General features: G+C 47.3%; 1 protein-coding gene across 1 annotated transcript; it reads right to left on the bottom strand.

The window, feature by feature from the left end:
* Positions 1 to 7562: 7562 nt before the first annotated feature.
* On the bottom strand, positions 7563 to 8596 carry LOC124661131 (glutathione S-transferase 1-like). Its single transcript, XM_047198988.1, has 3 exons — positions 8376 to 8596; positions 8248 to 8296; positions 7563 to 8135 (listed from the first exon to the last, which is right to left on the bottom strand). Exons 1-3 carry the CDS (start codon positions 8523 to 8525, stop codon positions 7672 to 7674), a joined length of 663 nt encoding a protein of 220 aa, XP_047054944.1. The 5' UTR covers positions 8526 to 8596; the 3' UTR covers positions 7563 to 7671.
* Between the last annotated feature and the right edge of the window lie 8273 nt (positions 8597 to 16869).

The following is a 16869-nucleotide window of genomic DNA, read 5'->3' as shown; positions in this document are numbered from 1 at the left end:
ACAATTATAAAATACCTTCTTCAATTAGAAGAGTGGTGTAATAGTCATTACGATAGATATTCAGTAAATTAACATAATTGAGAAGTCTACAAAAACCACAAAGGTTAGATTTGAATTCAAAAATAAGCAAAACCCAAAAAGAGAAAAAGAAAATAGAAAAGAAAATAAGAAAGAAAAGGGACTGACCTGGACCTTACCTGGCCGCCACAGCCCACCAGCAGCCCGGCTGCCGAGCCTAGCACTGGCCCACAACACAGCCCAACTCAGCCCATCACCGAAACGGTATCCAAATAAGAGGAGAAACGTCTTCGTCCTCCTTCCCGAGCTCGCCACCGCGGCGGTGCCAGTCGGCCACGACCCCGTCCTCGATAAGGACAAGCGCGGACGCCTGCGACCAGCTCAACAATGAATTCAAGTATAGCCGCGTCCGAATTGATCCAAACACGAGGGGATTCGTGCCCAAAACCTTGCCGACATCACCGGTGTATCTGAGCCGTCGCCGGTGATGGAAAGGACGATTCCGTCCTTGTCAAGCCCTATAAACGCGTCAGGAGCTCCGCCAAAGAACCCTAGTTACTCCCCGCCTAGCCTCGCCCTCTCATTCACTCCCTATCCCTGGCAATGGTCTGCCAGTTACCACCGGCGTCGGAGAAGAAGCGGACGACCGGAGTCGCCCCAAGCATCCGTGTAGAGGTCGAGGAGGTGCGCCTCGACGTGTACAACGTCCGGTAGAAGCCTAGCATCAAGGGGAGATCGGAGCTCGGGCCAATCTCACCGTTCCCTTTCTCCGGTAATCCTCGGTATTCTTGAAATCGAGCTCGCCACCGTCGCCAAACCTCCTCATCGACCATCCCAACATCATCAGGGTGAGTAGACGCACTCAGAGACTCCTTAATTGTGCAATTTCATCAACCTTAGCATGCGATTCGTGCACTCGCCGGAGTTGCGCCGCCGCAGATGCATTCGACGGTGATGCTCCGGTGATCTATTCGAGTAATCAACACCACAATCGGACTCAGCGTGAAGAGGGGGTCCGAAAAATACTAGTCACGCATCCCAGTAGGCCTTAAATCGGCGGCGCGGTCGTTTTCTGGCCGCCGGCGGGAGCAACGTGGTCAGTGGGTCCCCCACGAGGTCTTTGACCAGTCTTTGCCCATGTGGCATCTGACCTGGCTTTGACCCCACATGTCTGCGACTTGGGGTAAACCCGAACCGGTACAAATTGTATTTCTACTTAAAATTTAAATCCAGGAAATACCTGATACTTTGCAAATTCATATAAAATTCATTATAACTCAGAAAAAGGTAAATAATATATCAAAATTCTTAGAAAAGTAAACTCTATCCAATAAAAATATAAAATGAAATTTTTATTTTTAATAAAAATTCAATTATTTAATACTTGTTATTTAAACTTTTTATTTTAATTCTTAATACAATTAAAATTCAGAAATTAGGAAAACTATCCAAATTAAATAATAACCAATAAATAAATAAAGAAAAACATGAAATCTAATTTTCTTTATTTATTATTTGTTAAATCATTATTAGTGAGAATTAAACCCTAATTAATAATTACCTAGTTATTAATTATTTAAAATAATAAAATGCCAAATTCAATATTGTTTATATTCCCAAATTATTAATGACTTCAACTTTAAATTGAAGTTATTAATCATAGAACTATATGGTGATTAAGAAACCCTAGTTCCATATGGTAGAAAACTAGGAACTCATCATTTCATGTGGAACCCCAAAACCCTAATTCAATTAGGAACCTTAGCTCCACTACTTCATATGAACCCTAAATTATTCCCAAACATAAACCCTAAGTAACATGTGATCATGTTACTTCATTAGTAATCATAGATTCATATTTAGCAACTAAATGCTTGTTCAAATCCACATAACATATGGGAACCCTATCACTACTAATTAGCATCCCATGTGTTCATCTTAATCAAACCTAGTTCCTATCACAAGGATCTCATCCTTAATTAACCTTAACTAGCATCACATCATTGTGATGAACTCCAATAGCAACCATGCTAATATTAACATCATATCCCATATCCACTAAACCCTACTAGTGTTAAATAATTAACAAACATCCTATTTAGGAACCAACCAATCTTTACTTAGGAAATTCAATAGCAAACCTAAACAACCCCAACCTAATTATTCATACTTGTTCTTTATTAAAGAACATATTCTTCAAAAGTTATTCTTTTTAAAGTATATGATAATTAATCATCAACCATGCCATGTAGTATTAAAACCAACCACTAGTCATCACATGTTAGGATTATACCAAATGTTATTGTTGTGTGCTAATAATGCTATTATTATGATATCTTGCAGCACCTGTTCATGATACCATGTAACCACACCTGAATAAGAACCTTGTATGAGAATCATTCTAAAAGTGCAACACACCCTGAACCAATCATTACAACTCACTGATCCTAAATCATCGGGGTTAGGTCACGCTTAGAGCGATTGCATCTCATACTTATGCATTAATGCATCCTTGCCAATCTTTTAAACATCGTCCTTACCGGACGATGATGCTATTTCAGAATTTGGAGTTATTGCGTATCGAAGACCTTGCCTCGCATAATCTTGCAGTCAAGAAAGGCAAGTTCATCACTTGCTCATGTCATTTGAGTATTTTTATCAAATTACTTGCAAAGTATTATGGTTATCACTATTGCATAAAAATCAAAACCACTACTTTCATAACTATGAATATGACTATGTGGTGGGCAATGGAACCATGGATTGTGTTGATATGGTGGAGGTTCCATTGCACGGGTTTATATCCATCTAGGATTAAACAACAAATGTCGCCAGTGATTCTTGTGCCGTAATACCCGTGTTAACCATAAGATCCGGAGTGGGACGGAGTAGTCAAAAGTGTTTCCACCTCTCGTTCATCAACGGATGCGCTTTACCGTAGTACACTTGTAATCCAAGGGGGCAAGCTGGTGAGGCTGGGGAGTCCTAAGTCCCCACGGCATAGTCCGTAGTACACTTGTCGCCCGAAGGAGCAAGATGGTGAGGCTGGGGAGTCCTAAGTCCCCACGGTATTGCGGTCTAGGATGGGTTGCAGCCACCGGCGTAGGAGTGTATGGTAGAGCCCAGCACTGTTGTCGTGGTCGGGGTCCACCTTGAAATCTACAGGAATAATGGGACCGACGTGGACTCAGGGTCGGCGCATGCAACAAAGGGTGGGTGTTCGAGGTAGCGGAGGAACATGATTGGCTAGACCTTATACCGGGCCTCACACCAAAGGAAGTGTGGACGAGCACGCGGCTCGGTTGGCACCAAGGTTAAGATCTCTTATGGGTAAAGCAACACACCTCTGCAGAGTGTAAAGAACCGTGACTCGTCACTCCCCGTTCCGGGATATGGAACTCGCGAACGCGGCCGGAAAGGAGCTCCATGAAGTTCTAGTAAACCGGTGAAGGCTGACGGACATAGTTTTTCTGAATAAAAGCAACCTCTTGAAGAAATGGTTATGAAAACCTGCATTGGTATTAGACTTTCTGATCTAATGCCGTAGCTAGTGCATTAAACACCTCTTTCCTATAATGAACTTGTTGAGTACGCTCGTACTCATCCCACTCTTAAATCCCCTGCTTAGATAAGGAGGCATCGATGGAGGATCTACAGTACAACACGAAGACCGAGGAGTCAACAACTACTTCAAGGGACAGGAACCTGTCAGAAGAGGCAGATACCACATCCAACAAGGAGAAACCTAGATTAGCAATAGAAAGGAACTAGCTTCCTAAACTTAGCTCCTATTTAGCTAGAATCTATTCATAGCCTCTCGTAGCGGTTAAATACTCTACAAATAGAGTTCGTGATAAGACTAGTCTACGAGTCGTTCTTCCGGAATTATTTGCGCTTTACCTCATTGTAAAGTAGGAGGCCGTGATGATCTTATGTAACAGAGTCAATGTTGTAATTCTATAGACATGCCTTGGACCCGCATATGTTTCTGTTGTACCACTCTGAGCGATATAATACTAGTGGAACGGTGTTTCATTGGTGTTATATCAGACTTGCATACTACACCATGCAGTGGTATGCCGGGTCACCACAGACTTGTAGTCCAACCCTTGGGGCTTCCACCTATATAATGAGGGACAAGGGGAGGGGGCCGGCCACCTCAAGACCACCACCTGGCCGCACCCCCCAAGTGGCCGGCCACCCCCTCCCAAACCCTAGCCGCCCCCCTCTCCTCCATAGCTCCCGCGTGCTTTAGCGAAGCTCCGCCGGAGTTCTCCACCACCACCGACACCACGCCGTCGTGCTGTCGGATTCAAGAGGAGCTACTACTTCCGCTGCCCGCTGGAACGGGAGGTGGACGTCGTCTTCATCAACAACCGAACGTGTGATCGAGTACGGAGGTGCTGCCCGTTCGTGGCGCCGGTGATCAAGATCTTCTACGCGCTTTTGCAAGCGGCAAGTGAACTTCTACCGCAGCAACAAGAGCCTCATCTTGTAGGCTTTGGAATCTCTTCAAGGGTGAGACTCGATAAACCCCTCGTTGCTACCGTCTTCTAGATTGCATCTTGGCTTGGATTGCGTGTTCGCGGTAGGAAATTTTTTGTTTTCTATGCAACGTTATCCTACACATGTGGTTCCAAGTTTCGATAACTTCTTCCACTTTCATTTCCTCCGTCTTCCAAATAGCGGAGTTAATTCAAAATCCTAGGTGTTACTACTTAGTTGATGCTCCCTAACTTTAACTAATTCCCCTCCTAAGATCCTCCATTTCCAACTCGCATACCTATGTAGGAGGCAGAACTAGCATGTACACTAGTACATATCGGGCTGTCACACACGGCTGAAATGGGCTATCACAAGATAAACCTAACCGTCGCTATGCAAAGGTAGGCGATACGCCAAAAGAGTACACACGGTAACCGTGTGCGATGGTGATGCATGTATAATGCATACATGAACTTTGTCCTTTATCATATTGAATTTCCACATATTTGCAACATATATGATGATAATACCTTATTTTATATTGATTTATGGGGATTTACCAATGATCTCCTTTATTTGATTTATAACTCTACACAACAGGAAATCCGAGTCAAATTGACTTGGGATATTTGGAGCGTCACTTTTTCATACGGAGAAGCACCCTGAAGCTTTGAAGCAGACTTGGATAAGGCCCAAAAGAGGACATGTGGCGCACCCAAACATGGTGGGCGCGCCACCCACCCTCTTTCAGCCATCGATCGTCCAATTGATCCGATTCTTTCGCTAACCGACGTATTTTGACCTAAAAATCACAATACATATTTCCTCGAAGAGTTCTCAGGAGGAAAGCGTCGTAGAAGACAGAAAAACGAAAACATAGGCTGCAACATCAAATATTGGAGGGGGAAAACTCCGCCAGGATCACCACCGGAGGGATCTCCACCTTCTCCAACGTCTTCATCATCATCACCATGATCAAGGGGGAGTAGTCCACCTCTGGAATACGGATTTGTGGCAGTAGTTTGATCTATTTCTCTCATGTTGTTCATAGTTCTTAGTGCCACACTAGTAGGGAAATGATCTTCACTGGCGCACCAAAAGTGCCATTCTGTGGCGCATGGGCAGTGCGCTGCAGAATCGACGCCACTAAAATAGTAATTCTGTGCCGCACCAGCCCATGCGCCAGTTTTATGTGGTGCACCAGCCCATGCGCCAATTTTATGTGGCGCACCGTGGTCCAAGCGCCACGGAAACTAAGTTTTAGTGGCGCATGGGGTTGGGATGCGCCACAGAAATAGGTTTTAGTGGCGCATGGGGTGGGTTATCTTATAATCTGATAAACCCTAGCCGGTGGCTTAAATGAGGTATATATAGACGGTGGCATCGATTCGTATAGCTGGGAGACTCGCTTCGCTCGTCAGAAGTTAGCCTCTCCTTAGAACAAATTTGGATCACAATATAATATGTGTTAATTTCTCTATGGTTTGATTCTAATGGTGTTAAAATAATGGTTTGTTCTGTGTACCGTGTTGTTAAATCTGGAATAACAGTTCATTTCAATATTGCGCATCTATGGACGTTACTCAATGCCGATGGGGCTCACTTTTTAAAAACATTCCAGCATCATCTTTAACAAATATAAGATCAATTCAAACTGGTCAGGTTCTCTAACAGTGCGTAAAGAGTGTCCCAAAGTACTTCTTCAGTAAGACCATCTGCATCTTACTCCACAAAAGCTTCAGAAAACAAACCAAAGCAGGTGTGCTAGTTCTGTTTCCTGATTTGACTATTCTATTGCTGGGTGCTTTACTTTTTTTGGTTCACGATCTCGCTGTGGTGATATTTTCGATTAAGCTCTTCATTTTACCTACACCAGATTTCTTGAGGCATGAATTATTGATCCGATAGGATAAACTAATTCAGTTGCTTTTATAGACTAATTTATCATAAAAATCTAGAGTCTTGTCTATTCTCTTCTTGCTATCCATGTGACACTAACATTTAGTTGTAGAAGAGCTGAGTATTGTGTATTTACTCTCCATCAACAATGTTAATCACGTAACACCTTAGTTTTCTCCTTTTGAGGCCAATGGTTCACGCATATCTTCATCTAAACTGTAAATTATCAGTAGACTATATTTTTCTAATTTTATTAATTGTTTTGTGGTTCCTATTTTTTAATATTTTTTCTTCTCTTTGGTGATCAAAGTTGATGAGTGTTGGCGTTCTGTCTATTCCTAGTACCTTGAGTAGTTGGTTTATCTTGGGAAGTTAGTATGTGGTCTTCTTTTGGTGAACTTTGTTTGATGTGATGTTTGTTTTGTCTGAACATACAAGAGTGAAAGGTGGTAAGAGGTTTTTGCGCCATAGTGACACCTTGACTTGGAGCGTCACAGTGGGTTTCTGTTAATGCCCAGCTCGCTTCTCTTTTTCCTACCCCTTTCTCGTGAAGCGTCACAAAGGTTTCTATTTTTGCGTCACAGTTGAACATTGTATTTCCATTTTGCGAAAATGGGTGAGAAGCCCGGTTGGAAATAAAAACATCATACTTTACTTTTTTGCGATTTTTTCTTACATTCCGGTTCAAGATGAGGGGCTGATTTTCTCCATGCTCGGACGGTAGCAAATTAACGACCAACGTACACGGACACCGATTGAGCTTTAATACTGTAGTGAAAAAAATTAGGCATGCTCAATACTGAACATATATCCATTTATTCCACATCAAATTCACTTGACACGGGAAAATTACTTTGTCCCAGATCTCGCATGAAGGAAATCTCGCTGTTTCGTTACTTTTTAGTACGTTTGGCAACACATATCTCAAAGCATCAAGGTCCCAGTGAATGGACTCATCACAGGCAGAGGCGGATATAAATATGTACTACCTTCGTCCACAAATAAGTGTACATACGAATTTTTTAAGTTAAATTATGAAATACAGTGAAAAATATGGAAACATGCATCTCTCCTCTTTAAATCTTTCATCTTCAATAAACTAAATGCATGTAGAAAACAAGAAGAATTTGTGCTTAATATTATTGGGTTTGATTTTCGTGTGATTAAAGAGAAACTGTTAAAATATATTAAAAAGATAGGAGTACACTTTTTGTGGATAAAATTTAGAGATAGATGACCACTTATTTAGGAACGGGACGAAGTACGCAACTAAAACTTGGTAGGCATATGCTTGCAGACCCTCTGCACCGCCGGCCTTGCCATCAGGCTCTCCCACCAGGCCTTCACCTTGGGGTACTCATCGAACAGAGACGCGTGCGGCGTCGTCATGAAGTAGAAGGTGAATGGGATGTGGTTCAGATCGGCGAAGCTGACGGAGTCCCCGGCCAAGTACTTGCTCTTCTCCAGCCGGTCCTCGTAGATCCCCAGCACACCCCTCAGCCGCTCCAGGCTCTCGTCGACGCCGGTCTGGTTCGTCGGCGCGGTACGCATTATGGAGGGATTGATGATGCACTCGAACACGGCGGGCGCGATGGCCGGGTAGTACTGCTGGGCCTCCACCTCCGTCCACAGGTCCACCATTGCTGATGCTTCGATGCCGCTGTTTTCTCCGAGGAGGTCGAGGTCGGCTGTCCCGTACTTGCGGATGACGTACTTGCCGATAGCGCGCGACTCTGTGAACTCACTCGTCGGCAGTGTTTGTTAGAGAAGCGAATATAAAGATTAACATAACAGACAGGAATGATTGATTCGTGCCAAGTACGGCTGGATGGAGGGAGGGCTCACCGAACAGGACGAGATCGCCATCTTGGAACCCAGGCATCTTCGCAAACGGCTGCAAGGAAAAGGTAGCATCATCTCTGTCAGAAATCATCACCTGATACGGTGAGACCGACGAATTGTCGTCTGCTTACGTTTAGCTGGAGGTGTTGGGGGCGCTTGTGCTCGCCGGCGAGGTAGTCGACGGGCACGAGCTCGTACTCGGCGCCGACCTCCTCCAGGAAGAGCATCACCCGTGCGACGTTCGTCAACATCGGGTGCCCGAACACCTTCATCGGGGACATGTTTGTCCGTGAACCTGATGGATGCTCTACGTACAGGAGAGGGCAGATACTGGTGCAAGACTCTGCTCTGCTCTCTAGTGTGTGTGTGTGGGAGGAGGGCCTTGGATGTTGATCTCCATTTATACACAGAGCAGGGAGCACCACACCAAATCCACTTGCTCCTTAGGGCATCTGAGCATCTCCAAACGGACGCTGAGTAACCGTTTGTGTTCGTGCGATCGAAAAATGTGTCTGCATCCTGCTTCAGCGGGGAGCCGCATAGTGACCGGGCTATCCGTGGAGACGCAAACTCGGTCCAAATATGCATCACGTTTGCGCCTCTGCGGATGCGCGATCGTGCCGAGTGTCCCCGTGTTTGTCCCACAGACCCGCTTGGTAGCGATCCAGATTCGAGCCGGCGAAATTTAAGCACAGCCGGGAAGGGCAACCGCTGGAGCGGCAACCGCATCGATCGACCCGCGAACCACCGGAATGAAGCGCGAACCGTCACGGAAGAGTAACTGCAACCCTCTTCGTTATATGCGCTACCATTAATCCCCGCTCAATAAGACCCGTACGCCTGAACTGCAGCCGGCCGGTGCCATTCAACTCTACCACTGACACCGATAGCGAGGGGAAGCCGTCGGGGTGGCGCCATTGGTGGGATAGAGCTGCCACGCCGAGCAGCTCTAGCTTCCCGCCGACGAACGGCCAGGAGGAGGAGTGGGAGGCCATCGCCGATGACGGCCAGGACGAGGAGGAGGGAAAAGGAAGAGGATGAAGATGGAAGGTGGAGACGCCTGGAGGCGGTCGAGGAGGCGGCGGTGGCAAAGAAGGTGGCAAGGGTCCGAGCGAAGGCGAAGCCACGGGCGGAGGCGCAGCAGGCGTGCACCGACGACGACGAAGACCCCAATAACTACTCATCGGAGGGGGACACAAGCTCCTCGGACGCGTCGACCGACAATGCCTCTTTCAAGGAGGTGATGAGCAGGAATTATCTCGTGAGGATGACGAGGTGGGGCCTTCAAAGAAAAATAGCTAGATTGTACCTAGAAATGTTAGTGTCTAATTCGTTTCTATGTTTAATTAATTTTAACATGTTTCAGAATCCCGATTGTAATCATATCTACCATGATAAATAATTTTTTCTCTAGTACACATGCCGGTCTCGTCGGATGAAATGCGTTGGAACGCTGGGGCTGCGTCGCGACGCAAACGGATAATCTTGACCTAGCGAACTATTTCGATGTCCATAGACGATGCAAACGGATGTAGCCAATCAATTTGGGCATCTATTTGCGTCACCCTCGTAAAGATGCCCTTATCTCTCTATTTACCCGAGCTGCCAGGAGGACCTGCTTTATTCATGCTTGTCTCTTTATCTACCCGAGCTGGTTGCAGAGATGATGCATGTAGCTAAGATTTCCCACAACTTGGCCTTCAACGAACTAACTTCTAATTCACTCAATCACTAGCTTAGCTGAAGGATTTTCTCCAGTAGCCGCGTGACTAACACACGACTAATTCTCACACAACTTAACTTCCGAACTGCAGGTAACCACGGGCAATTACGTTGATGTGACAGGCTCACGTGCACGGGACAGGCGCCATTCAGCTTGCGTCTGACACGATGAAAGATCGATCTTTGCCACCCATTGCGCATGATCATGCCAGGATGTTTCCTCACCTGACCCGTTGATGTGATGAGCAGGTGAAGTCTGAAGTCGGCACGGAAAGAGACCGCTCGGCCGTCCGACAACAAGGTTCTTCGCACTGTGCCGCCATGAGCGGACCATCTCACGCACGCACAAACAAGAAGCTACTCATTTTCCCTCTTCCCGTTTCTTCTTGCAATTTCCTAATCTAGCAAGGACGCTTACAGCTTGTGAATCCTGATTCTGGCATTTAGCTATTGTCCAAATCTTAAGTGTAAAATCATGGAGAAAAATTACAAATAATTACGGCAATGTAACTGGAAATCAGAAGTATCTGGTCGATGCAATTTGGATGAAGAAGACGACAGTACGATTGTGTTACTGCTGTGAAAGTCTAGTTGTTAAGCGGTTCATATATAAAAGTTCCTACTACGTGTGGATGGAGTGACTACACATGTGATCCTGTCCATGTCCATTGCCCCAACGGGCTGACCACCGCTTTGTTCCCCATCGCCCTCGCAGCCGGGCAGCCCAGATCCGGCAAATATCTCCCACCCAGCGCTGAAAGGAGTCATGTCCGACGGCTCAAAGGAAACACAGGATCCCTGACCCTGTCTTAGCCTGGTGCCAATGCACCGCCCCACTCTAGCCTCGCCACGTCAGCTTTTTACTCACTCTCACTCCACTCTCACCCCACTCTCACCCCACCTTACCAATGCATGGGCTATAGTGAGACCTCTCACTTCTCTCTCCTCCACATCAGCTTTTCTCTCTCCTCAACATTAGCTTTTCTTTTTCAGATTACAACATTAAAAATAATGCAAGGAAATTATTTTATTGAACTAAAATTGTAACTGATTACATCATAAAAATAAATTACATAAAAATTTGAAAAAATTACATAAAAATTTGAAAAAATTACATAATCTATGCATTATGAGCCCACACATGCTCAATCAAATCTTGCTGGAGCTGTGTATACACCGGTGAGTCCCTCATTTCGTTGTCCATCTGAATCCTCGCTGCTAGGCTTGGTGGTGCATGGTGGTGTATTGCAGGGCCGACATTGGACTCAACGGTCTCATAGTTGTGCTCCAAATTTGTACCACACTCATCGTCGATGATCATGTTGTGCAGAATGACACATGCACGCATGATCAACCCAAGAGTACGCCTCGAGAAGGAGCGTCCCGGAACTGCTAGAATGTTGAACCTAGCCTTCAGCACTCCAAAGGCACACTCCACATCTTTGCGCCAAGCTGATTGAGCAGCAGTGAACATTCGCTGCTTTTCACTTTGTGGAAGAGTAACACCTTTCATGAACACCGGCCAGGAGGGGTAGATGCCGTCGGCAAGGTAGTAACCATAGTTGTACTCGTGTCCATTCACCGTGAAGTTCACTACGGGTGCTTCTCCCCTAAGCACATCCGTGAACAACGGCGACTGGTTGAGTACATTGAGGTCGTTGTTCGACCCGGCCACTCCAAAAAAGGCATGCCAGATCCAACGATCATACGACGCAACGGCTTCTAAGATTATGGTAGGGTGTTTGATGTCTCCCCTTGTGAATTGACCAGCATAAGCCACTGGGCAGTTCCTCCACTGCCAATGCATGCAATCGATGCTCCCTAACATGCCCGGAAAGCCACGCTCCTCGGCTTTCGCTAACGTACGCCGAGTATCCTCGACGGCTTGGTCGACGGCAAAACGTCTCCCCGTAACGAGCAATGATGCCTTCACAGAATCTATCTAGACAATCCGATGTAGTTTGTCTAGCTAACTTAAGCCACTCATCTATCGTATCCGCAGAGGCTCCATAAGCTAACGTACGCAAAGCCGCGAGTACACTTTTGTAGGGGAGAATGACCAGGACGGTTGAGAGCATCAAATCTTTGGGTGAAATACGGAGAGTAATCACCCAATCTATCCACAATGCGCAGAAAAAGGGATCGCCTCATCCGATACCTTCGGCGAAAGAAGCTCGGAGGGTAGTTGCAGTCGTCGGCGAAGTAGTCCTCGAACAGCCGATCGTGGGCACCAAGACGATCACGTCTGATGACCTCTCGGCGGCGTCGCGGCCGTCTTGGCTCCTCCTCCTCCTCCTCGTTCAGCATCTCCTCCTCGTACTCCGCCTGGAATGCAGCGATCAGCTCACCCTCTATTCCGTCGCTCGAACCGCCGGACGAAGACATGGCGTTGAGAGGGAGTGGAAATGGAGAGTGGAGGAGATGAAATGGGTGTGGAGTGAGTGAAACCAGATGGAGGTATTTATAGAGGGGGCTGAAATTTTAGGGTTTTTTGAAGTACCAACGGCTACCCCAACGGCTAGCTGAGGTGGACGAATCAGATCGCGCCACCTCAGCCACTACCGCCCCTTTCCCGCCCCACTCCCGCCCGCTACCGCCCCACTCCCGCCCGCCTACCGCCCACTCCCGCCCGCCCTCTCGCCCGCCCCCCTCCCGCCCCGGCCCGCCAACGCGCCGCCCCGCCTCCCGCCCCGCTCCCGCCTCACTCCCGCCGCCAATGCGGGCGGTAGCGGGCGCTACCGCCGGGCGAGCCCGCCAACGCCTGCCGCTCCAGTCCCGCCCGCCTCCCGCCCCGCCACGGGCGGTACCGCCTCCACTCCCGCCCGCGTTGGCACCGGCCTTACCTCGCGGCCTGCGGGTGTCCACTCATCATGCAGCAGCCTACTAGTAGCTGTCACGCGACACAGCATCACTCCTTATCCAATACTACCTCCGTTTTAAGAGATAAAACGGTCTTGTTTTACGTGCTTTTTTTGTTGACCAAAAATACTTTAATATAAAAATTATTTGTATAAAATTATTATCATTAGAATTTTTTTAATGAAACCAACGGTACTAATTACATATAATATAATCAAGATTTTATTGCTCAATTTTTATGCCCAAAGTTCATCTTGAAATATGTGTGCACCTTATTCCTTGAAACGGAGATAGTAGTAGGTAGGTACGAAACGCCTGTTTGTTGCGAGTAGAGCCACACACTACCAACGAAAGAAAGCCGCCGCCTCTAAAGAAAAAACCTTTGCCGCCTTGAATTTTTGAATCTAAGAGCGGATGGGGAAGTTGGGCACCCTCGAAACCTCTGTTATGACTTATTTTGTACACCTTTTGGTTGGTTTTAGACTTGTCTCCCAGAGAAGTAGGCGACGGTAGAAAGCATTTTTGTTATATGTTCCCCCTCCTCCGGCCAACTTCGCCGATGTCGGAAGGAGTGGGAACCAGATCTATGCGTGGATTTTTTAATAAAAGTAGTCTTTTCAGCTGTCTATATTAAGGTTTTGGTCGCCGTTTTCTTGATTATAGAAAATAGATATAGCATCGTCTGCAATACGTGATCTTCGGTTGTCGAGGGTATTTCTCATCAATGCCCTCCTTTTGGGGCTTAGGGTTGACGGAATCCTGCTTGCTAACACGAGACATCGGATACCAAACAAACGGGGAGAGAGATTTACCCAGATTCGGAGCCCTCGGTGAGGTAAAACCCTTACTTCCTGCTTGTCTGATCTTGATTATTGAAAATATCGGGTTACAATGGAGTGCCGAAGGTTTCGACTATGATCTCGTAGAGAGGCTAAGATTTCATATGCCCTAGCTCTAGACTTATGGTGGTTAGGCCCTTATATTTTGAGCCAGGTCTCGAGAGATCTATCCGGGTACGACTAGATTACTCAAATTTCTCGAGTGGTGAGAAATTTGAGTATTCTTCTCCTCACATGGCAGATGGAAACAAAAAAAATGCTAATCTTTGACAGCCAGGCCTCATTTGTAGGTCAAATATATCTGACAATTTGAACAATATAAATTAAAAGTGTGAGGTTGAAGTAGAATAATATGGATTATCATAAAATTTTGCAATATGTATTTCAACAAATATAGTGAACATATTCACATTTATCAACCAGAATCATCATAGTAGAGGCAGATTAAAAACAAACTAAGTAGATAAACAAATTTAGTGCTAGTACGTGCTAAACCAATCTTAGACTGATGGTTCAGGCGTAGACGGAGAGCAAGTAAATTTACTATTACCGAGTCAGAGAGCAAGTAAATTTTGTGAGGAAACACAAAACAATTTCCCTACCGAACGGGGCTGACCACCGCTTTCTTCCCCATCCGCCCTCGCAGCCAGCCCAGATATCGGTCAAATATCAGGGAAACAGCGCGGAAAGGAGTCATGTCCGACGGCTCAAAGGAAACACAGGATCCCTGGCCTTGTTCCTCGTTGGACGAGGGCGCGCAACGTGTCCCTGTCTAACCTCGCCGCGCGGGTGTCCACTCATCATGCAGCAGCCACCTCTTTAGCAGCTAGTCACACGAGACGAACGAAACACAGCAACTGGAATCCGAGACAGGAAAGAAAGCCGCCGCCTCCATTTCAGCCTCTTCTTCTATAGATCGGTTTCCTCTTTTTTTTTTTTTGGCTTTGTTAGAGTATCTCTACTAACGGCTTTTAAATAGGTGTCGGTAGGAGCGTGATACTGTTGTATCGGGAGTGTCGACAGAGCATCCTCCATTTGGGATGCTATTCCCACACCGGCGCATCCCATACGGCATCTCCAATAGAAATTTAAATTTCAAATAAAATTTAAAAAAGAAATTCATACGAAGTTCATACAAAAAATTACTTGAATTTAAACTTAATAAAATTTAAACTTAACCCTAATCTACTGACTGTTGGTTGGGGTCGCGTGACGGGCCTGCCTCGTCGTCGTTCTTGCCCTTCGCCGCCTGCTTCCGTGCCCACCATTTTGCCCTTGCTTCACGCATCTGTTGGTGGAGCATGGCGCCGGCATCGCAGGTGCTTGCCGGCGACGCTGTCCCCTCAGTGATGCCAGCCATCGGCGAGACGCCTCGTTCTGAGCAAGCCTCGCTTGCTCGCGGGCGAACGCCTCGGCGTGCCGCTAAGCGTTTAGCTTGATGAGATTTCTTCGCTCCGCCGCCATGAGGAGGCGCCCCGCCTCGTCCGTGGCCGCTCGCTGGTGGGATATCTCGACGGCGTGCTCGAGGTTCGCGTCGTTGATGAATTCGCGCTGCTCCTCCTTCAGCCTCCGGAAGCGCTGCGCGTTCAAGGACGCGAGGATTGCCGCCTGCTCCGGGTTAGCGGGGGCCTGCGGCTGCTCGCCCCACTGCGCCGCCTCCTCCGCTGCCTCAGCTTATGCGTCTGCAACGTACGCCTCATGCCACACCTCAAACCGTGGGTCGACGGAGTTGTAGTCGATGTCGGCGTCGGGCTGCGGCGGCTGTGGATGCGGTGGTGGTTGATGCGCCGCAGGCGGCGTGCGGGCGTTGGGGCCGACCATGGAGTACGTCGTATGGAGCCACCACGTCATTGTTGTGGTGGAGAGGACATGATGGCGCGGCGGGGGTGGTGGAGAGGAGAGGATGGCGGGGCTATGGTGGTGGAGATGAGAGGATAGCGCAATGGCGGTGGACGTCGTACGTACTTAAATAGGGTTGCAAACTACCCGCGCCTCAGCTTCTGCGTCGCATTTACGTCGCGTGCCCAATCGCGTCACTCGTTGCCGCTTCGGTTTCCGCGCGGAAGGCCATTAACGCCGACGACCAACCTTCCCGCGTCGTTTTCGATGCGAACCATTGTGTCCTCTCCCTGCCAAAGCGCCCCCAACCGCGAAAACCGCCGTGTTGCGAGGCGCCAGCGCACCCGATTCGCGCCCTTCGCGAAGGGGCTGACACGAGGTTGCCGGTGATTCTGTTGGGCTCGAAAACTAGCCAACACCTTTTGGGGCGTACCGGTGCGAGCCCATTTTTTATGCCGGCCCCCAAAATGCTATCGGGGCCACTATTGGGGGAGTTGGTGGAGATGCTTTTAGCGTCGGAATGAGTTGGAACCCGATCTATTCGTGAAATTTCAATAAAAAATAGTCGTTTTAGCAGTTTATGTTAAGGTTTTGGTCGCTGTTTTCTTGTTGGTTTCCTAGCAATGGAGATGGCATCGTCTGCAATAAATGATCTTCGGCCTTTCGTTCGATGACAAGATCTTTCATGCAATAAATGATTTTGCGTTGGGTATCTCCAACGGCCCGATGCATATTTGCCGCGGGCTAATTTTTTTCCAAAAATATCGAAAAAGAGGAAAAAGAAGCAAATAACATGAACATATAGCCATCATATTGACTCAAATTGAGGACTCAAATAAGTTCATCACATTATGCACAAGGTACGACACAAAATTTAGTACAAAAGGTGCCCAAACATGGGCAGAGCGGAAAATATAGTCCAAAAAGAGACGATGGTGGTTGACAATAGAGCCGCAGATCAGGCGTCTCCCGCGCGGATTTCGGTGTGCTTCTTCAGGAACCATGCCATGGTGTCATTGTCAATGTTGCTCAAGTCGGCCAGCATGATCCGTGTGTCCTCTATCCAGATCTTGGCCTCGGCGTCACTCATTTTGGCATCAGCGTCTGCCTTTTTGGTCTCGATGTCCATCCTTTGGACCTCAATAACCTCTTTTGTGAGGTTGAGGCAGATGGCATTTGTGGCCTCTTTTTCTAGACCCTTCTTCTCATCCCTTAAGCTCATGGTGGCTTGATTATCCGCCATGATCTTCTCCAAGGTCTGACTTAACGCAAGGGCTGATGCCTCCCATGCAAGGTCGGCCTTGGTGGCTTTATGGCCCCGGGGACGAAGTGGCAAAGGTTTCTACCCACGATCGTCATCTTTGCC

Source organism: Lolium rigidum, chromosome 6 (genome assembly GCF_022539505.1).
Source record: "Lolium rigidum isolate FL_2022 chromosome 6, APGP_CSIRO_Lrig_0.1, whole genome shotgun sequence".
Taxonomy (NCBI): domain Eukaryota; kingdom Viridiplantae; phylum Streptophyta; class Magnoliopsida; order Poales; family Poaceae; genus Lolium; species Lolium rigidum.
The sequence above is the reverse complement of the archived record's forward strand: the minus strand, read 5'-3'. Positions and strand labels throughout refer to the sequence as shown.